Genomic DNA, 23,147 nt, shown 5'->3' with positions numbered 1-23,147 from the left:
GAGGAGGTGAAGAGGCAAGTGGAGGAGGTGCTTTTTAAAGGGATGATCATAGAAAGATTGGGCCATTGTGCTGTACCTACTGTGCTAGTACTAAAGAAAGGAGGAGACCGGAACATGTGCATTGATTGTAGGGCCATAAAAAAACTACCATTATCATAGATTCTCATTGACATACATAGATGACTTAATGGATTGTTTAAGTTGAGTTTGATATTTCATGAAGATTGAATTGAAGAGCGGGATTAGAGAAAGTGATGAATGGAAGGCAACCTTCAAGATGATGGACTATACAAATGGTTATTGATGCCATTTGGTTTGACAAATGCACCAAGCTCCTTCATGTGGTTATTGGACGAGAAATTGAAGCCTTTTTTGTTAAGTGTTGTAGTGCTTGCACAAGGAGAAGTTAGTAAATTTGAGGAAATACAACTTTATGAAAAAAACTGGTGTACTTGGGTTTTTGTGGTATCCCAAGTGGGGTTGAAGATGAACCTTGATAAGTTGAGGACGATCCTTGAGTGGCCATCAACAAATAGTGCTTTTTAAGTGCACCTTTTTGATGGTTTGGCAAGTTTCTATGGGAAGCTCACAAGGAACTTGAGAAAAATTTGTGTACCTATGATAGGGATAATGAGGATTGAGAGGAAGCAGTTTGTTTGGATTGCGATAGTTGAATGTGGATCTAGCTATTAAAGAAAATTGTGACGAATTAGTCAGTGTTGGTATAACTTAATTCCAACAAAATATTTCCTATAGATTGCAGTGCAATTGATGTAGTGTTGAGTTAGGAAGGCAAGTTGATCACATACTTTAATGTGAAACTGAATGATGCATGTAGGTTAGACTTGCTTTATGATTAGGAGATCTATGTGATCATACAAGTATTGAAGAAGTGGAGGCACTATTTGTTTCCAAAGGAATTCATATTGTACATGGATGATTGTACATTGCAATTCAAGAACAATTAAGGCAAGCTCAATCAATGACATGAAATGGGTAGAGTTCTTGTAGAGCTATGCATTTGCCCTAAAGCATAAGACGAGGTCAAATTGAGTTGTAGACACACTAAGTTGAAGATGTGCCATGTTGAATGAGATTCGCATGGGAGTCCTAGGTTTTGATTTCATGGAAAAATTGTATGTGCAAGATGAAGACTTCAAGGAGGCATGGAAGGCATGCGTAGATCTATCACATTGTTTGGAGTACTTGCTACAAGAAGGGCTTTTGTTTAAGGGCATGTAATTTTGCATTCCCAAAGGATCAAGGTTTAAGAACTTGGTCAAGGTAGAGCATAATTGTGGCTTGGTTAGTCGTTTTGGTGTGGATAGGATTATGGTGCAACTAAGTTAGGGTTATATTTGTCTATCCATGTCTATGGATGTGCGAAAATTCGTATAGGGGTATAGAATTTGCTAGTTGGCAAAAGGCATAAGTCAAAACATAGGGTTGTATCAACCTTTCAACAACGAGAGCAATTGAGCATGGATTGTGTTCTTGGATTGTAGTTAGCTTTTCCAATATGGCACATTTGTTGTATGCAAGTAGACTAATGATGTTACGCAAGTGGAAAATCTGTTTTATATGGAAACAATTAGTTTTTTCACATTTGTGTCTAACAAAGACATCAAATTTGAAGGACATTGTGGAAGATGTTCTAAATTGCAATTTAGTTTGCAATATCATTTGAAAATAGATGGTCAAACCAAAGGTGGTAAATAGGATCCACAAAATCTTGTTTCCATATTTGGTGGGATAAAATCTTGCACACTAGAACTTAATCTTGGTGCAAGCAGAGTTCACTTGTAGCAACTCAGTGAACAAAAATATTGGAAAGAGAGATTTCCTATGGGAATGTATAACAAATTGAAGTGAAAGATCAAGCCACGCAAGGTCTTGCATAAATTCGACAAGAATGCATATGAGATAGAGTTGCTTGAAGTGATTTATATATCACCTATAGTCAATATTATAGACTTATACCCTTATGTTGAAGATAATTTGAAGAGATAGAAGAGAGTATAAATTTTGGAGTGGATTGGAGACAAGTGTTGCTAAAGAAAGCATGTGAGGAGAGAGTAGTTTATCAAAACCGTAGTCAAGAAGGTGCACAAAAAGGAGTACAAGAGGTATTTGATCTTGTGGAAGGGCTATGGAGTCGAGGATGTGATGTGGTTGAGTGTATCAAAATTTTCCAAATAGGACAAGTTATAGTAGGTTGACTAGAATGTGCATGATCAAGAGCTCATGGTGCATTCTTTTTCTACCCAAAGTTTTTGATGGAGGAGCATTAATCAACACAACAATATTGGTGTGTGTTGTGGTGTAAATAAAATAAAGGTTTGCGGTTTGTGCATTGGTGGAGTTGGAACTCAACCTGAAAATGCAAAACAATTGCTTGACCCCTAGCCTCCTTGTGCATTTGACTTCTCTATGTCTATCATATATAACCAATTTGAGAAATTCATAAATGGGTCTCCCTTGGGGAATTCGCCCAAGTCTTCTGCCTTTTTGTTCCCTTGTTCATACCATCTGTGCTCTAAAAAATCCAAAAAAGTTCTAGGTTCACAGCATTTGTGATGATTTCCTACAATTTTTGTAGAGTTGTAGAGTTTTAGTTGACTTCCAAACTTCTTTAGATCATCCAACCTCCTACCTTGACCACTAATCTTGAATAGAAGTTCCGCTAAGTCTATCAGGCTCTTGTTGTGATTTTATGACATCCTTGGTCCATCGGTGGGAACTAATCAGAGATACATTCCATGGACCAGTTCTGCCCCATTTGATCAGGTGCCAAGTCAAGGAATCATGAAAATGCTTAAGTGTTCTTTTGTCATAAGGTGGACTTCGGGTGTTCTCTCTCCATCCTTGCATCTTGCCTTCAATACCTCAGGGTCCACTAACCAATTCTTCTTCCTTTAAAGATGTTGGATTTTGGATTTTGGGAAATTGATCTAACCCTTACTCTTTTGGTAAGTGGTAGACTGTTTCCTCGAACTCCAAAATCCGAAATCCCTTCCTTTGTCGTATTTCGGATTTTGGGGAATTGGTCTAAACTTTACTTTTTTGGTAAGCGTTAGACTATTTCCCCGAACCCCGAACCCCGAACCCCGAACCTCGAAATCCAAAATCCCTTCCTTTGTCGGATTTCAGATTTTGGTGAACTGGTCTAACCCTTACTCTTTTGGCAAGCGTTAGATTGTTTCCCCGAACCTTGAAATCCGAAATCCCTTTCTCGGATTTCAGATTTCGGGGAATTGGTCTAACAAATCCCTTTGTTGGATTTGGGATTTCAAGAAACCAGCTAACCCTTACTCTTTTGGTAAAAATTAGATTGTTTCCTCGAACCTAGAAATCTGAAATCCCTTCCTTTGTCGGATTTTGGATTTCAGGGAATTGGTCTAACCCTTACACTTTAAGTACACTTTTAGTAACTATTAGATTGTTTCCCCGAAACCTGAAATCCTTCTCCCACCTCCCTCTCATCGCTTTGGTCTTTTGGGCTCTGGGGTTCTTAACTCCTCATCCTTAGCGGCGTTTTCCTGAAGGCCTGACGGCCTATCTCGGATGACCAACAACACTTCTAGATGGTGTGATCGACACTCAACGATCTTAATGCTTCACTATCTCCTGCAACTTGTCTACTTTCATTCATGGAGCTATAGGGGTGCATTTAATGTATTTTGTAGGTTGCCATCAAGTGGAGTCCTAGACCATTCCTATTTATGGTTGTTTGATGGTCTTCATGTCAGGTCTGTGTGCTCTAACCTTGATTGTCAGGCAATCCACCCTCTAGAAGTACTTTTCTTCTTGGGATTGCCTTGTTAGGGTATGGTCAAGTTTCTTGCACGTACCATCATGTTAGACCTGGCCGCTTCTCTATCTTCTTAGACTAACATTCTTGTGTACACGCCAAACTCAGGGTTTCCCCTCATTGACCATTGGTTTCTTCTCTGCGACTAGTTTGTTATAATTAGGTTGTTTGGCTTCATTGTAAAGGGTTCTCTCCCTACTAGTTCGAGCTATCTTTTGCTCTTTAACTTCTCTTGAAGACTTTTATATTTGTTGCATTTCTGTAGCTATAAGTTTGGCCGTTGGCCTGAGAATGAATCGAAATCATCATTCTTGCCTCTCTTCGACTTATACATGCTGTCTATGTTTTCTTACCTTAATGATAAGTGTGTGTTTCCTGGCTTTCTCTCACATATGTGTTGTGTTAACTTGTTTCTGAGTGTTACTCGTGGGAAACCTTCTTCCCTTTTGACATTCGACAAACCCTAACCTCGCATCCCTAGGGTATTTTGATTGATTCTTTGTGTCATTCCAAGGCGGGGAGAGACATCTCTTATCTTGGTGCATCACCTCTTTACTTTCTACATTTTCTCACCTCTTTTCTCCTTCAAGCTGTTAAGAGTAGGTTTAGAAGTAGGATTTGAAGAGTTGGGTTGGTTCAACACCTGCACCTGGATTAGGAAGGAAGCCAACCTTCTCTAGAGATTGAACCCTTTGCGCAAGGTCCCACACTTTGGGGTTGTCTCCATGTTTCACGAGGTTTTTGAGTTGATAGCTTAGCAAGGGTACAAACTATTGTGACAACAATTTCTATCACACTTGGTGGGACCAAGCATTCAAGATGCTTCAAAGGAAAATCTACTGGTTATGTAGTTCCATCTAAAATTTCCAACTTTCATGCTAAGAATGTAGTGTTGCACTGAGCATTTCGGCCATGAGGAGGTCTCTCTTCAAGCACTTGACGACTTTGCTCATATCTAGTCTCTTGTTCATGACTTGTTGTGGATTTCATGCCCACAATTCAAACAAAGGCGTCTTCTAGAGGTAACTTTCAATTTTTAGAGCTCCCATTTTCAATTCTAGAAGAAGGAGAGCTTGGCCCTTGTTGTCACTAGTCAGGGGTGTTAATTGTAAGTAGTCTATCGTCTAGGTCTCGTTCTACCCCACCATTCACAAGGCCATTGCAGTCTAGGGCTCCAACTACTCATTTCAATAGACCATTGTTTCACATGGCGATCCCTAGAAATCAAGTTTTTGTCACCTTCAATGGGGGAGTCCTCTCATTTTAGCCCAAAAAAATGATATACTAGTGGCTGCACTAAAAAGTATACCCTATTTTACTAGTGAGACAACCACCACCCTATAGAGCACATTCAAGACTTTGCAAACATCTGCTCCGTCCATAATGTCACTAAGGATGATGTTGCTGTTACGCTCTTGGCCACATCCTTGAAAGAAAAAGCCTTGTAGTGATATAGAGGGTTGCAGCCTAACTCCATTCACAATTGGGATGAGTTGGGGGAGAAGTTATGTGAACAATTTGAAGACAAAATTGATCACCTATCACCTGTTGAACAACTAACTACAATCAAGAGGGCACCTCATGAATTCATGGGAGGCTTCGACCTCAGATTCCAAAAGACATGTGATAGAATCCCCGCTCTAGTAAAGCCATCTCCCAATCATGTCTTCTTGTATTGTCTAAGAGTTCTCAATAGTGATTTAGCTGTCATGATACAATCAATGGGTGAAATTTCTCTACCAGATGCGTATGATGTAGCCATAAGGGTAGAAAATTGTTTGATACAGGCTAGGAAGATAACTCCAAGGCTGCCAATGCCTCTATTCCCAAAATCTCATACTTAACAACCTAGCTTGACTCCTATTCTCATTGCATCTACAAGTCAACCATCCACATCCACTTCATCCTCAAATGAACTCCATGAAGTCAAGACCCTATTGCAAAACTTTAACAATGAGTTGGTAACATAAAAGAGGGAACAGGCTCAGCATAGTAGGCCTTGTCAAGCACAAAATCAGAATTACTAACATAATAGGCCATCTTTTCAAGGGCAAAACCAATGAAATTATGCAAGGCCCTTGAATAGTGTGAACACTACAACTGCAAGTAACTCAGGCAAAAGTTCCAAAGCAAAACAATCTTGTCGAAGAGCATGATTGGTGTCAACAATGCAATCAACCCCACAACCAAAGCGCATGCCAAAATGGAGAGTTTGTCAAAGCTCTAGCTGTGCAAAATGAGCCAACCACCTCTGGCCAACAATATGATCCAAATCAGCCAAGCGTTGGTAATCAAGCTCACATACAAGGAGATTCTACTTTTGTCAATTTACGGAAGCAAAATTCTATGGTATAACCAAACAAGTGGTGATACTATGTGCAATCCACAAGGGCAAAAAAGAGAGCGATAGAATGTGCCACAACTTCAATAGCAGCCCAAGCTGCAACGCCCAATGCACCTGCCCAAGATACAAGTTAGAGTTCCGTTCAAGGGAGGAAGAGGCAGTTGTCTTAGGTCGCCTCAATAACAAGGACAAGCTTGTTCCAAAGGGACCTCCAAAATTAGTTGGTGTCCGTTTGAACATAGTTGACCAAATGAAGAATGCCAATCTCAATGTCACTATGTGGGAAGCTCTTTCCATCCCATCTCAAAGGGATTTGTTTAAGGAGGCATTGAAGGACATCAACCAATCAAATGATGAGGCAACGGTCGGCAAGAAGGCAGTCTCAACTAGTTTGGTACAACCCAAGGAGGAAGAAGATTCAAGCAAAATTAGTAAGCCTCCCCTCTTCTATCTCTCTTTAATTATAGGAGGCATTGTAGTTCACAACTGCGTGATAGATTCAGGAGCTAGTAGCTCAGTCATGTCTAAGAAGGTAGTTGATCTTCTTGCAATAGAATATGAACTTGTGAAGGAGTTGTTAAAAAATTGAAGTTAACCTTGCACACATGCCTTGGTTGCACTGTCTTGCAAGACATATCAGTCATTGAGCCATATGTATGTCTAGAGATTTCACTGCGAAGATAGGTGGATACTTGTCTTCAGCTCGGTCCCATATGCTTTTTCGAACAAGGTGTGGTACCAAGGTTACCATAAAATCATAACCCATTGCAAAAAATCACATTGAGCCCTTCACCCCCAACCCTATAAACATAATAGAACGCAAGTAAAACATAATAGTACACATATGCATAATGTATAGAGAACTCACAGATATATTCATTGATCACAAAATCACGATGTGTCTCCAAAACAACATTTCCAGTCTAACATCACATATCCCGAAGATGGTACATAGACGTATATAAGGGTGTTGACCGGCTGTGAGTGCCAACCGTCGGCAATCGTTGGCTAACCGTCGACCCCTCGACAACAACTAACAACTACTAATTTACCCGACAACATCGTCCCCCCAAAAAATAAAGTTGTCTCCAGACGACACAACAATTTGGGAAATACAACTATACAAAATAAATGAAGGAGCTAGGGGCCGAGAGAGTAACCTTGATGAGGAAGGCAGAATTGGCGTAGATGTCGTCAGCTGCTCCCTCAACTGGTGGATCTGCTGAGTCCGTCACTGTAGATCCCTCTCGGCTAACTGCTGTCTTTCCCTAGCGGTCTTGACCATAAATACTGCCTCCATAACCTCCTTGTGCTTCTTATCTATCTCCTCCAAAGCTGCAGTTTGGCGAGCCTCCACTGCTGCCCGCTTAGCCTTCTCGTGGTCCAACTGCTCGTCCAAGGCTATCATTCGAGCCCTCTGCTGAACTAGCTCATCCTCTACCATATGGATCCGAGTGGCTAACTCCTCCTGAGCTGTAATAGCTGCCACCCGCTCGGCCTTAGCCCTTGATGCTAAATGTTGGGCCCGTTGGAGCTCATAGTACCTATCCTGGAATGCTTGCTCAACCCTCCTGAGCAAGGAGTGTGTCCTACTCTCCCCAACTGGCTCTTGACACCTCCATTCCTCCAACATGGTAGGCGTCTCCCTAGCAGGCCATCCTCAGGAGTCAAAACATCGCACAAACTCCTCAGCACAGCCCCTTGTAGCCAATGCGAGCAGGTGCTCTACTGACTGATCCATTATTCCAAGGGCCAGTTCCTGTTATGAGGCCACCATCCTCCACGCACTAACCTCCATATCCACCATAAACTGCTCAAGAGCACCCAACTCACCGTGAGTCTTGGACAATACCTGCTGATTGTGCCCAGGAGCCCTGGACTCCCCTCCCAATACAGCCATGTCATGCGGAGGGTCCAACTCCAACTCCCTCTGGTGGGATATTTTTTTGTGATTTTGAGTTATGGGTAAGGAATATTTTATTGACTTCCAGACTTCCATTAACAGCATATTGAATTTTTAAATAAGGTCCAGAGGAGAAGCAGATCTGAATAGGATGAATATTTTTATATGCCAAACTAGTCTTGGAATGAATTCCCAATTGTGGATGACAACACACACTAGGAAAAGCATGGATGGGATTCCTGATTTTCCCTTACCCAACAAGATACAACATTTTCTGATTGCCCCTTACCCTCCTTTCTTCTTGTACTGGCAAAGCATTTCATGACAGGTTTTTTTCGTTTTCTGATTTCATGCTGAATTTTCTTATTTTGATAGTTGGAGTACTTCGGCCGAACCCAAGGTGAATCAAGGGCTGTCCTGGACTTAAACCTGAACTCTACCAAATTTATGCCACACTAGGGCCTAAATAGAAGAACCCGTTAACATAGGTGGTTTTGAATGTTGTCAGTGGAGATTTGGCATCTAATTGGTTTCTTTAAGAATCAAGCTTGTGAATTGAGAAATGACTTTTGGAAGTTAACAGGTCTAAGAGATTTGAGCATGTAGAACCAAGCGTTAGAGAAGTCTTTTGATTAGAGTTGAGCTGAGAGATATTGAGTTGTAGATTTCTGTATTATACCCCTTCATGGATCACCATACTCTTGTAGAAGCCTCCATTTGAGGATTGTAGTAAAAGATATCATTTTATGTTCATTGCACATCCCTTTCCTTATTTGGCACGTGTTTTGTTGTGTAGCTCTGAGGCTGCATGGTCTAAGTGGCTTCCTTTCACTAGGACCCTAAACACCACATGCATCAAATACCATTGGGCTACTACTCCATCTAAAACAAAGCTAGTTAGAATGACACTAATTTTTTAGAACTTGATAAACATGGAGGTAGTGTTCCATCATTCCTAACCACGTATTAGTTCTGCCCCCATGAAATTTGGGCATATCAATCTTTGGGGGCTTTGGAGGGCCCTTACAGTTATCCTATGAATTATGTTGATTGGATTAATTGTAGTAGGATTGGAAATTAGACCACCTGACCTATTAATCAAGTGTAGCACTCCACTAGGAAAAGTTTCCTTGGTTAATACTCTGTTTCAATCTATCCAATTGGTTATTTCAGCTTCAATGTTGGATCTGCTTTGCTAGGTGTGGTGTTTCTTTTGGATAACAATTTGTTGGGTTACAAGAAACATAGACCAATGTGATGAGTTCAAAGGGACGATTCCAATGGGCAAACTTAGCCATAAGCTCTGAAAATTTTCCCCAGGCTTTTTCATTTTATAGATAATACCATAGGGGAAAATTATTTAGACCGAACTACCAAAATCCTCCTATTTTGGGAGATTTTGTACTTAAAGTTTTAGACTGTTAACGGCTGTGTAAACTGCCTATACAAACTCCTTTCAACAATTGTGAATGGAAACTGTTGTTTGCAAAACTCTGTTTCGAAGAGCCAGGGCCCAAATATTATGGTGTTGTAGGGGTTTAAGGTAAAACCTCATAAGCCACAAAATCAGGTGGATAGAGTAGTGCTATCTAGGTATAAACAATTTTCCCTCTAGAGTAGTAGTTAATATTCCAGCCGCAGATTAAAAAAATTCCTACTAAAAGTATCCGGTGTGGGGCCTTGACTCTTTTTTCTTTACCAAATTCCCTTTAGATTTCAACTACCTGAGGGTTTCTTGGGTATTCCTTGCAATGAGTTTCTGGGCTGATTTTAAGCCCAAGTACTTTCCAAGTTAGTCAATCAAGACTTACATCTTATCTTGCAAGAGGCTTTTAACCCATCATAGGAACTTCTCTGCATTGTGTCACAAAAAAGAGTTGGTGGGTCACCAAGGAGGAGCTTGAGAAAGAGTTTTGACACCATTTGCAAGGAACCTGCTGATATGAATAAGATCTTGCAAAATATAATATGCAATAACATGGCTCAATTCTGAGGAAAATATAAAGATGTATGAAAATCATAATATATTAATGCTTGTGACACCACTTCGAAGGGGCAATCCTCCAATAGAGCAACAGCTCCACAAATATTATACATTCAAGCTGCTTTACATTTAATAAGTCATTACAATATATAGAATCTAGCTGAAGACAACTACTGCTACCTCATACATGGGATGAATACAATATATAAAATTTAACTAAATCCAGCCACTACTACCCCGTACATGTGGGTTAAATACTATTATTTTAGTTTAGCATTAGGGGCAACTTAAGCAATATATGTGCCTTAGCCAATATTAACTAATACCTAATACATATACTAGAGTGATGGTTCTTGATAGAAGCTTTGGGATGATTTCATCCAAGAGGAAACAGGATTGGAAATTACTTCAGCTAGAGTGGAAGAGAGTCAGAATTTAGTTCTCATTGAGAAGATGAGGAATAAGAAAGGAGTGTTAGAGTCACTCAAGGACTCAAGCTCTTAGGATCACCTGCATCCAAAACTTCCTTCTACAAGAGAGAAAAATAAGAGCATAGATTTGCAATAATGAATTTAAAATAATTATATTGATACAATTGACTGCATTATGTACATATGATGCCTTGCTTATAAAGGCAAGGTTGAGAGGTAGGATTAGACAAGATCATGGCAAATATCTGAATCCTATGATATGAGACAACTAAGGATAAGATCACACAACACCTAAGACTTTTAGAAAGATTCATAGTCTCCTAAGTAAACTTAACATGGCAACATGTGTGAATAGAACCTAGTGAATAACTAGTTAGATAATGTGCCTTGTTTACACTGCAAAGCGGAAACCAGATAGGTAATACCCCTGTTCACAGTCACACTAACAAGGACGGCCTGAGAAATCTTAGAAGAGGAAGAAGGAGATTCTAGTTCTTTTCAGAAGGGAAGAAAAACTTGATCCATATCAAGTGTTTCAAATGCCACAAGAATGGCTGCTATGCTTCTCAATGCTATGAGAAGGGGCAGGGCAAGCAGCAGCAGCAGCAGTTTGCAGGTACTGCAAAAGCCCCAACAATGGATAAGCGTTCGTCCAATGCTTGAGACAATCTTCTTCATGGTATCATGCCTTTCCACAACACTGTTTTTTAGTGTAGGATGGTATGCAGACAGTGGAGTGTTGAACATGACATTTGATAAGGATATTGATAGACTCCGAGAGCAAGAGGCAGGTATACAAATGAAGCTTGTTGATGATGCCACATTCAATTATAGGGGCATGATCTATTTCTTTCCGTATACTCTCAGGCAGTGTTATTGTGCCTTGCAAACTTTAGCATGGGCGAGAGACCCATGAATGCAGATTGAAGGCAGCTTTGCATGGGTTGAAGCAAGTACCATGTGCTTGGTACTTATTGAAGTCGTGCTTCATTAGAACTGTTGTAAATCATAACCTTACCATATATTTGATAAATTTGATCTGTTAGTTTAGGTCTTGTATGTGGATGACGTGATCATTATAAGAAGTAATGAGAAGCTTATAGCATGGTAGAGGAGAGTTGGCCTCCAAGTTTGAGATGATGGACATTGGCCGTATGCACTACTTTTTAAGTCGAGGTGTGGTAGGGTACAAGTGAGATCTTCCATGGTCAAGGGAAATACATAGTAAAGATTCTAAAGGAATTTTAGATGATGGATGATAAGCCCTTGGTTACTCCAATGGTTCTGAATCTGAAATTGAAAGAAAACTCAGAATCAGATTTGGTGGATCCTTTAGTGTGCAGGCAATTGGTAAGTTCCCTCATGTATTTGGTAAATAGTCAATGTGATATTTGCTTTGTAATAACTGCATTAAGCTATTTCATGGTTGAGTTAAGGCAAATTTCATTGGGCTCCTGCAAAGCATGTGCTTTGATATTTGAAGGACACAATTCGTTATGGGTTGAAGTATGTTGGAGATGTTGAGCTGATGTTGCATGGCTTTGTGGTTTTGGATTGGATAGGTGATGCTAGTGCTAGGAAGAGTACTTTAGTATTTGTTCCAGCTTGGGATCAGGTACGATATCTTGGTTCTACAGGAATTAGGCAACTATGGCATTGAGTTCAACAAAGACAGTACATGGAAACATTTTTTTGCTAGTTGTCAGGTTATCTAGCCTTGAGAGCTGATAGCGGAAGTTATTGATTAGATGTTGGAGTTGGCAATTGTGTATTGTGACAACTAAAGTTGCACTAGAAATTTGATTTCATTTCTTCAAGGACAATTCAGGAAGCAGTAGTTGTTCTTAAGTATGTTCCCTCATATTTGTAGGTCACATATATTTTGACCAACCCCCCGGCAAAAGGGAAGTTTAATACTGAGGGAGGGACTGGATTTGATGCCAAAGAGGGAGTGTTAGTTTTTCTTAAATGTCCACATATAGTAAGGGGATGATTGCCATCCTACGTGCACTGGCTAAATGGCATGAATTCCTTCTTGGAAATAAGTTTTTCATCAAGGTTGTATTAAATTTCCGAGTGCATACGATAATATTATAATTCTATTTTAATTTCTCATCATACAAATAACATCCACATATAGGATTCTCTTATCCTATTTTTTAGGTTACTCCCCAAACTACTTCCCTTATTATGTTGATTGTTTTAACAACTCAACAGTCGTACCACTAATATAATAGGCAAACTTTAACAAACCTAAGAAATAATGATGCAATATTCCTAACTCCCCCTCATATTTCATCATTCTCCAATAATGGACCAACAATACTTGATGACCACGTTCAGTAGTTCATCATAAGATATGAGGAGGGACATACTCATCTACTTAGGACAAGCAATAGTGGAACTAGCCTCACTATGCTCAGTATACTTTCATCCAAGGATAGGGACAAACACATCTACGCTTGGAACCAAGGATAGGGACTAACACATCTATCCAAGATCAAGGTTATGAACAGGGACACACACATCTACTCACAACAATTATGATTGGGGACACACACATCCAATCATAATCACCAACTCTCGTGATTGGGGACAAACACATCCAATCATTTACATCATCTTGTGAATGGGGACAAACACATCTGTTCACAACCAACGATAGTGATTGGTGACAAACACATCCAATCACTTACACCATCTTGTGAATGGGGACAAACACATCCATTCACAAACAACCAACAATAGTGATTGGGGACAAACATATCCAATCACAAATACAAACTTTTGATTTAATTTAGAAAATATATTCCTCGTCACTATTCTCGTGTTGAGGGTCTTCAGTAGCCACCCCATGAAAGCATTCTTCATCATCATCTGCAGCCAATGCCTTATCTATATTTAGCTTGCCATCAAGGAGATCCTTGGCATGCTGAGTGCAATTTATAACAATGTGTCCCTTCTTCTTGCAATAGTAGCATAAAATATATTTTTCAGGAAATAATTTCCCTTTGATGTTGAAGAACTAGATTTGGAGGAATGGTTAGGCCTATTTTTTCCATACATTGCAGTTTCATCTATAGTTGAATCAATTTTCTTAGCTCCTTCAATCAAAGTAGATATCATTTCTTCTAGGGTAGCATCTACTTTGTTTAATGTGAAAACAGTATTTCCATAACTAGGAGGCATGCTATTTAACAAAATATCTATCCCAGCTAGTTGATTAAATAGGGAGTGAAACTTACTGATATGTTGAACAATGTTGTCACCTTCCATCATTTTCAGCCTGAACAATTTCTGCTTTAAGTCCATCTTTGCACTTGATGCTTTTGATTCAAACAAAGCGTTCAAATTATCCCACACTTCATTTGAGGTCTTTGATAAGTCAATGTGGTGGAGGTATGCATCTGAAAGTTCAAGACCAATCAAAGCTATTGCTCTTTGATCCTTTTCAGTCCACTTTGCACTTCCATCAGCATTAGTTGGCCTTGTTGTTGCTTACTTACTATATCCCACATATCGTTTTCAATAAGGATCAACTGTTACTTGATTTGCCACATGTGGAATTCTAAACCTTCAAATTTTTCTATCAATATGCTATTCTTCTCCATTCAAAAAACACTATTTGAAGCCCTCTTGATCAAATCAAAGTTGAAGGTGCCGGATTCCACCGATAATACACCATGAGATGATCAACACTTTTACAAATTTACATACATATTAACTCTATGATAGAAGCATCCTGATCTTAGAAACAATATGCTAAGCTAAACCCTATTGACATTTAGAAGAATAATAAAAAGAAAACTATCAATTAAGCAATATCCTACCTCAAGAGAGTCAATGACCAATGACAAAATCCTTGAATTTATATGCTTCTAACCTCTCTCTTGAATTATATATTATTCTCTTTGAATCAATCCTTGGGAATCTTTGGCCTCTACATGCAAATTTTGTAACAATGCAGAAAGATTTGAGGCAGTGTAGTGAACATCCCTTCCAAAACATTACCACTTCCGATCATTAAACTTTTTTTTTTCTAAATTTTCAATTGTGGCACAAAGAATCACTTGTTTGTAATTAGAAAACAAACAAATTCTGCACGCACCAGGGACAAGGTATTCTCAAGAACGAGAATTCAATCCCAGGCAGTATGAGACCAAGTTCCTTCTTCCTTTTACATTTGACTCTTAGAAGAGTGCGTGCTTTCAAATCGATGACTTGGATGACTTGGGCAAGCATGAGAGTCAAATACAAAGATCAAAACCATTCTGAGGCGTTAAGCTCAATCCAAAGATCAAAACAAATATCTAAACTGCCTTTTGAATTCCATGCAGTTACGCATAAGGGGAAGCACTTAGTCACTCATTTTGCCCATGTAATTCTGGAGGAATCTTGGATGACCTTTTTTGCGCAGCAGGCAATAATCTAGGCAGTAGAGTCGTCTTCTCCCACAGCCTTCTCCAGATCTTTTCACAGACCTTGTGCATCTCTCAAACTTTCGACATATAGCATGGGCAACTTGAAAAAATCATCAAAAAAAACTTGCAGACTTGCACTGTGCTTGCTCTGATCACAAACTCGTACAGTTGTTTTCCCACATAGATTGTCACACAGACAGCAGACACATTAGCAGGGATGGTTGATTGTGAATTTGCGTCTGTGAGAGTAAGTTCGAGTCCTCAGCGATAGAACCATATGGAATGTAGCATTCTGGAGTAAATGCTCCTTCCAGCTCTCACAATAGCAGCCACAACAATCTGACTCTCATAACAAACTTTAATTCACCAATTACAAAAACCACACTAAGCGGCACATAATAATGGTGCCCAACTCAGCCACTAATTGGTAGGAGATGCTCAGACAAATCGGAATGGAAAAGAATTACAGGCACAAACATTATCAGATTGCTCTGATACCATATTAAATTTCTGAGTGCATATGATAATATTATAATAATATAATTCTATTTTTCATTTCTCATCATGTGAATTACATCCACATATATAGGATTCTCATATCCTAATTTTTAGTTAACTCCCCAAACTACTTCCCTTATTATGTCGAGTTGTGTTAACAGCTCAACATTCATACCACTAATATAATAGGCAAACTTTAACAAACCTAAGAAATAATGATGTAATATTCCTAACGGGCTGACCATCTTAGTTTTCCATGAATGTAGTCTTGTACAACCAAAATTTGACTTGCAAGGGAAAGAGAACTGTGCTTCTTCTTGCAAGGAGGGGTCAGCACTATGCAACACACAACAGAAGAATGCAATGGGTGAAAGAAAACTGGATGTGGTGATTCTGAAATCAGAAGTTGAGAAAAAGGAGGAACTTCCTACAAGAAACATCACAGCATATTTTGACATCCAACAGCAACTGTTGGCATATGCACTGCCTCCACTATATATTTTGTTTGGTGAATTTTCAATCTGAGGATGGTAGCCAAGTAAACATGCATTCCTATGAGCTGCGATAGTATTCTTTCTCTTATCTGTGCAGTCATCTGTACAGGATTCAGGATAAATGCAGATTTATGATAAACACAATAAATTCTTTCCTGCTATTAGGTAGGTGTAATCATATTAAGATATGTATTATTTTTTTGTAAGCACCAAATCTTTTGTTAAGAAGTACCCTATTATGGATTGGTTTTAGCATTTTGATTCGTCCATGAAAATGGTCATAAGACTACTAGAAACAGTCATTGTTATGCTTTGTTAATAAGAGGTTTATTGCAGAGATGTTCTTATACTAAACCAACTATTATTATCATTTTTTTTTATTTTTCTGTTTGGATCAGGCGAATGGCAACATTTTCAGTCTTTTAGGTGCCTACGGTGTTAATTTTAGCAATCAGATTAAACAATAAACAACAGAAATCAGAATGCAATGAAGAACAAACACAAAACACACAGATACCCTGGGAAAACCTCCCTCTTGGAGGTGAAAAACCCAGCCACTAATCTCAGATCTTTATTGGGCAACACCAATTTAATTTACAATGAGCTTCACTCTTTAACAGCAACTTAATCACAGTTATACTTCTAACCTAGGGCATGCTGAAATGATGAATTTATCTGCAATACAAAAGTTGTTGTCCCAGGGATGAAGTTTACTGATCCTAGAATGGTGTTCACGGCCTTCAAGAATAGTTCGCTGATCTTCAAATGATGACTGCTGCCACTTGAAACCAGTTCGCAGTCACTTAGTGGTGTTCGCTGTCTTCTAGATGATGGTTGCTGTCTTCAAGAAGAATTTGCTGATCTCTTAGAAGGATTCGCTGAATACTTAGATGACTTGCAGATTAGAGAAGTAATTCGCTTGAGTGTGTTGTGTCATACAATGATTGATAGCCTTGTATATAGGAGACTTAGCCTTTTAATTCTCCCAAGTCGGCTTGCGTGAAGAACATATTTAATTACAATTCAATGCTTTAAGGTTGGTGCCAAAACTGAAATGGCCCTCACGTTACAAGTGATTTTAATATAGGTCAGCTCCAACACGTTTTAATACAAGTTACATTCAATAGGTCTTGTACTATCCACAAGTTACATTATATAGGTCTTGCCCAATATTCATAGCAAGCTATAATTATAGGTAATCCGAACTTAGCTATAATTTCGACATTCCCTCTTAGCTAGGGAGGATTCTAGCCAAATAACAAATCATCATGGACCTTTCCATGATATCCATCTTGCATTGCCCACAAAGGATGGATTCAAAACTTTATTATGCACACCTGCAAGAAATGAATACACACAAATATATAAATACACATCATGAACTTTCATGATATCCATCTTGCATTGCCCGCAGAGGATGGATCTACCTTGCATTGCCCACAGAGGGTGAGAAGAGGTCTTACACCTCAAAACTTCTCTATTGAGAAGAATAACCTACCACCTTGCTTTCCGCAGAGGGTGGTTCCACCTTGCATTGCCCGCAGAGGGTGGAGGAGGTTTTTCACCTCAATCTTCTCCCAAAGAAGGATCCAATGTCACCTTGCATTGCCCACAGAGGGTGGAAGATGCAACTTAATGCATCACTAGGACTGAGACTCCCTCTCAGCCAAAGCTGTGTTCTCCACAACTCCAAGTCTCTCTCTGAAGTACACAAACTTCACTCGAGCAAGAGGCTTGGTGAGAACAACTGCAATAGTGCTAACATATTTCAGCTGAATTGCACTTTTTTGTATCATATCACAAATGTAGTGATAATGAGATTCCACATGTTTTGACCTGTCATAAAACACAGGATTAACAAACATCTTAATACAATTCTGATTGTCACAATTAATGATTGTGGGTTCCCAAGGTTGCCCAAACAACCTAGCAAGAAGCTTTGTGAAGCCACATTGCTTCACACTTGATGCAATGTACTCAACTTCCGCTGTACTCAATGCAATTGAGGACTGATACCTGCTGGCAGAAGAGATCACGGCTAAACCCAACCTGAAACAGATTCCTAAAGTGTCCTTCTTGTCAATAATACATTCTTCCCAATCAGAATCAAAGTAGTCTTCCAAGGAAATGACAGTGATGATTGGATACTTCAGCTCGTAGCCAACTGTCTTATGCAAATATCTCAGGATATCCTTGGTTGCAACAAGATGAACATGCTTTGGTTTGTTCATAAACTAGCTGATAACAAATGCATCAAGGATCCAATCAACTGTCTGTACTCTGATGGATCTGCAAAAATGAACTCAATTTCTCCAAGTTAGTTTCCATAGGAGTAGACATAGGTTCGCAATCCATCATTCCAAATCTATTCAGTATACTTCCTTTACTTAGAATAATTTCATTAGATCTTGCCATACTTCTAACCCTGGAAAGTAATGCATTAAGTCTAAGTCCTTCATTTCAAACTCTGAAGCTAATTCTTTCTTCATGTAGAGATGAGACTATTTTCATCAGTTAGAAATAAATCATCCAGAATTAGCATTTCACCAAAAAAATACTTTTAAAGTAAAGGTTAGAATCAACATCATTCTTGCAAGATCTTAAACTAATCAAATACTTGTCAATCTTCTCATACCAAGTTCAAGAAGCTTGCTTGAGGCCGTAAAGAGCTTTTCTTTAATCTGCACACATGGGATTCTCTATGTTGATTCTCATAACCTTCTAGTTATTCAATATAGACAACATTAAGAAAAAAGTCTTTATATTTTCCAGCCTGCAGCATTAGCTATAATGGTTCTAATATTAGTATATCTAGCAACAAGAGCAAATGTTTCCTTGTAATGTCCCCACTCTAGCAGATTGACCAAGCATATGTGCGTTAGCCTAGCTCTACATGGTCCCGAGGGCTAACGAAGGGTTTAAAGGGATCCTGGAGTGTTTTGGCCTAGTCATTTCCAGTTTGGGCCAAAACGAAGTTGATTTACTTAGTTTCAGGCATACTTACTATTTTTAGTAAGTCAGCAGGACACAACGGAGGCTAGTTTTGGTGATTGGATTTGATACTCCTTGGCGAGAGCTTTCCGACGAGCTATCACTCACGCTATTCGGAGTCCGATTGCTAATATATTTTAATGCCTGAAGTTTTATTAAAGTAACATTTAATTTAATTGTAAAATATTAAAGTGTTACTTTAATATTTATTTTATGGAGATATGTGAAAATAAAAGGGGCAACCAAGGGAGACATAAGTGAATATTTTAATATGTTTTATATTGAACATGTTTTATCCCACATTGTTTGAGTGAGTTGGGTCGCCCCTTGGAGAAAGAATAAAAGGGAGCTTTTGTGGCTTCATTGGGAGGTTGAATATGAGAAGAATTTGGTGGGTGAGTTGCAGATCCGTTCTTGGCATTAGAGGACGTCTATCCTCTCTTGAGACATTCTAGACGTCATTCCCTTGGGGTTTGGCCTTTGGAATCCTTTGCGATCAGCTTCATTTACAGGCAGATTGGGTGCATTTTTCAGCCACAGGCAGCAGCAGTATTTGGTTGCATTTCCAGCTACAAGCAGCAGCATTATTTGGTTCCATTTCCAGCTACAGGCCGCGACACTATTCACGCGGGTACTATTCACGTGACACTATTCACGCGGGTACTATTCACGCGGTACTATTCACCTGACACTATTCACGCGGCACTATTCATGTTACTGTAGCAGCAGAATTAGAAACTTTTGTTGGAACATTATGTCAAAATGCTGGAGTATTTAGTGAGTTGAAAATAACCTGCTTTGTATTTGAGTTTGTTAATTCTGGAAATAATATTATAACAGTAGTAGTTCAATTTCCAGCTTGCCTATTATTGTAAATTCTTTTTAGTTCATGATATGTGGTTTCATACCTGTGCAAAGACTTAAAACAAAAAAAAACAAACATTGAAACATTAAACGGAGGAATAAGGAATTGGCTGCAAACTGTTTGACTAAATTCCTATCAGCAGTGGGGTTAGTTTTTGGGCATTCTAGGGTGTCCATTACATTCCTTCTAACTATGAGCTACACATCTAGCTTCATATTTTCTCAAAAACTTCCATATGGAACTCCCTCTTGATTTTTAATATAAAATTGTGGTAATCAAGTCTCATGAAGATTGCATAATATAAGAATCAATCAAGGAAGGCAGCCAACATAAGTTACAAACATATTCATAACAAGCTATAATTACATGTAATCCGAACTTAGCTATAATTTCAACATACGGATGCTTCTGATTCAGAGTTATAGAGGTTACTGTGATTTTCCATATGTATACTTGAAAATCATTTGGTGACTTTATCCTTTCTGGTGAAGTCATTTATGGTATGTTCTGTATATTCTTGAGTTTGAAAACATCTTATACAAACTGGACGATGTGAGTAGAAAACAAAAAACTACCTAAGTTTCCTATCTACTCAGCATAATTGCAGTTTTCTGTAACTTCTGTTGACTAGCATCTGTCTAAGCTAATAGACGAGTCATTGTCAATGCTGTGCATTAATTTTGGAGGAAGAACTGGTTATTAATTTGTTGAAGGTGGTCTTGTATAGTGGTGAATCTGGTGATTAAAGCTACCATTCAGATACAACTAATTTTCCCTTACATCTTATTATTTAAGCTGACTATTTATCACATTATTTCCATCATTCTCTTGATGACGTTAAGATAATTGTTAGTTTCATTTGTGGCCTCAGTAAGAATCTTGTTTCAGTTGCCCTGTAGAACCCTGTTCTCTCTTCTACCTCGTGGTGAGACAGAATAATTGTGTGATTAACTTTCATGTTGCAGCCAAGTGTATTTTGCTATCTGCATTAACTGGAAAAGATGCAGTATCAGTAATAAATCAAAATAGCTTTGCAAATTTCATAAGCAGATTCTTCAACATTGTTGTTGGAAACTACCTCTGCTGATTAATATTTGTAAAGTAACTAGTATGGAAACTATTGAGTGTTACTGATAGGAAAGTTCATTTAATTTGAAACATTTTCGGTGAATTGCATGCAATAACATTAGACTTTGATCTTTCTTTCAGGGTTTTCAATACAAATTTGGAGATTTTCAACTAAAAGTGTTCAAAGTATCTCAAAGTGAAACTCTGAAGGCAGTTGTCATGGAGGTCATTGTGAATATTGTTTTTTCATCTGTTTTTGGACTATTGAAATTATCACATAGGCATTGCAATCTGAAATAATGCCAACATGTTGCAAATGCTAATTTGGTTGGATGCTTTTTTGACTTTGCTACAGAAGTTGTACCAGATCTAAATAAATTGACTTGTGTTTCAGGTTGAATACCTACCAGTATCTTCCTTAGAAAAGACTCGTGCCCTTATGGACGAATTTTTTGAGATTTGGCAAGAGTTACTTTCATCAAAGACTCCATCTGGACACATTTTTAACATAGATCCAAACTTCGCTGATTATCATCTTTCAGATCATTATAGCTGGCAACATACAGCTGTGCTATACAGTAGTGCTATGGCTCAAGCAATGTCTACACGAAATTGATTTTTTGTTTGATTCAAGATTAGCTTGTTTGCATTATAAAAATGTGTTAAATTCTTTTGAAATCAACTGATTGTTGTTAATTTAAATTCTACCGTTCTACTCCAAGAGTAATTTTATCTTCCATCCTTTGCCATTGGAAACTGTATCTTCCCAACAATAATAGATTATTCTTTGTAACTTCTTATTTAACGCTAGTTCCTTGGAGCTGTATTTTTTTTTAATGTTAATATGCTTTAGATGAGAACATACCAAATATATGTACAATAAACTTAGAAGAGAGTCCATAAGGCATTGAGGTCAAATTAAAAAAGACCGAGAAAATCGGCAGTCTGGCGCCAAGCCTAACAAAATGCTCAACTAGCGATTTAACTTGTAGATATATTACTCTAAAAACAAACGAGAGTTTGAACAGTGAGAATTTTGAGCATAAACCACATTAGTTGCAATTATCCTACATTCAAATAAGTGAGACAAGGGGAATCATTCTGCATTACTCTAATGAGGTGAAAGTTTTGAGATTAGATCTGTTACTTTCTTCCTTATGTGTAAGAATTGGTGAGAGGTGGTTGTTGGTTTGACGAGTTACTATACACAAGTCAAACTACAAAATAATAAGGGGTAGATAAAGATTATATGGCTGTAAAGGAGAAACATGCATACTTCACCTTTCCCCACTTATTTTGCACTCACTTTAGCCTTGTTTAAAGTGTCATTCTGGTGTTTATATTGAGAGATTCTTGCAAACTCAGCCTTGTTCCATCTTCTTGTCTGATTTAATGTCTGGTTTCAATTCACTTTTCTTTAGGTGAGATTAATTCAAAAATCCAATCATAAGAGCATTGCATTTAGCTAAGAGCAACCTTGGATTAACTTTAGTAATTTATGCATCTTGCATCTTACATCTTGTGTATACTTGAACTCTTTTCATACAAATTGTGGAAATAACAAACAAGGGGCTTGATTTAGGCTAAGGAAGTCTAATACATCAATCCTTGCATCATGATTAGGGTAGGAAGGAAGAAATTGTAGCATTCTGGTGTTTATTTTGAGAAATTCTAGTGAACTCAGCCCTGTTCCATTCTTTTAACTGACTTAACCCTTGGTTCAGACCAAACTCATAATTTAGTACTTTACCCCATTTTAAGGTTCACTTTGTCTGAGCCGATCTAATTTTTAAAAATTCGATCATAATAGCAACCTAATAGCATTTAGATAAAAGCAAACATGGATTAAAATTAGTAATTTATACATTATGCATCTTCTATCTTGTGTGTACTTGAATTTTTATCATACAATTTTTTGAAAAAACAAACATGGGGCTTGATTTAGGTTCAAGGAAGTCTATACTTCATCCTTGCATCATGATTAGGATAGGGAGGAAGAAGTTGTAGCAAAGAAGGTTAGAATTGCACTAACAATGTCATCCAACTACTATATAAGGATTAGAGGCATATCTGCTTTGGATATAGCACTCTAGTACGAGTTTTGCAACAGTGAGCATGAATGAAGTTGACACGTCTACTGTCTAAAATTTGAATGCTATATTTATCCTAATGAGGAATCGTTCAATATGATGCCCATACTGCCACTATGGATAGGCATGATATTGCTCATTCGAGTTAGATTGAACTTTGCTTTTATTGATAGTAATGGTAATTCTGATTTTTAGTGTATGACGTTGACAACATGCTAATGACAAAATCACATGGATTGGAAGCGCT

At 38.3% G+C, this 23,147-nt stretch overlaps 1 protein-coding gene across 1 annotated transcript in view; it reads left to right on the top strand.

Moving 5' to 3' along the window:
- Positions 1–21,615, top strand: part of LOC131050523 (mediator of RNA polymerase II transcription subunit 20a) — a 56,140-nt gene extending 34,525 nt beyond the window's left edge. The window contains exons 4-5 of the mRNA XM_057984748.2: positions 20,952–21,035; positions 21,205–21,615. Coding sequence (XP_057840731.1) covers positions 20,952–21,035; positions 21,205–21,426 — 306 coding nt within the window. The 3' untranslated portion in view covers positions 21,427–21,615. The remainder of the gene's footprint in view (positions 1–20,951; positions 21,036–21,204) is intronic.
- Positions 21,616–23,147: the final 1,532 nt, after the last annotated feature.

The sequence above is a fragment of the Cryptomeria japonica genome, chromosome 2 (assembly GCF_030272615.1).
Source record: "Cryptomeria japonica chromosome 2, Sugi_1.0, whole genome shotgun sequence".
Classification (NCBI taxonomy): domain Eukaryota; kingdom Viridiplantae; phylum Streptophyta; class Pinopsida; order Cupressales; family Cupressaceae; genus Cryptomeria; species Cryptomeria japonica.
This window is presented reverse-complemented; position numbering and strand designations above follow the sequence as displayed.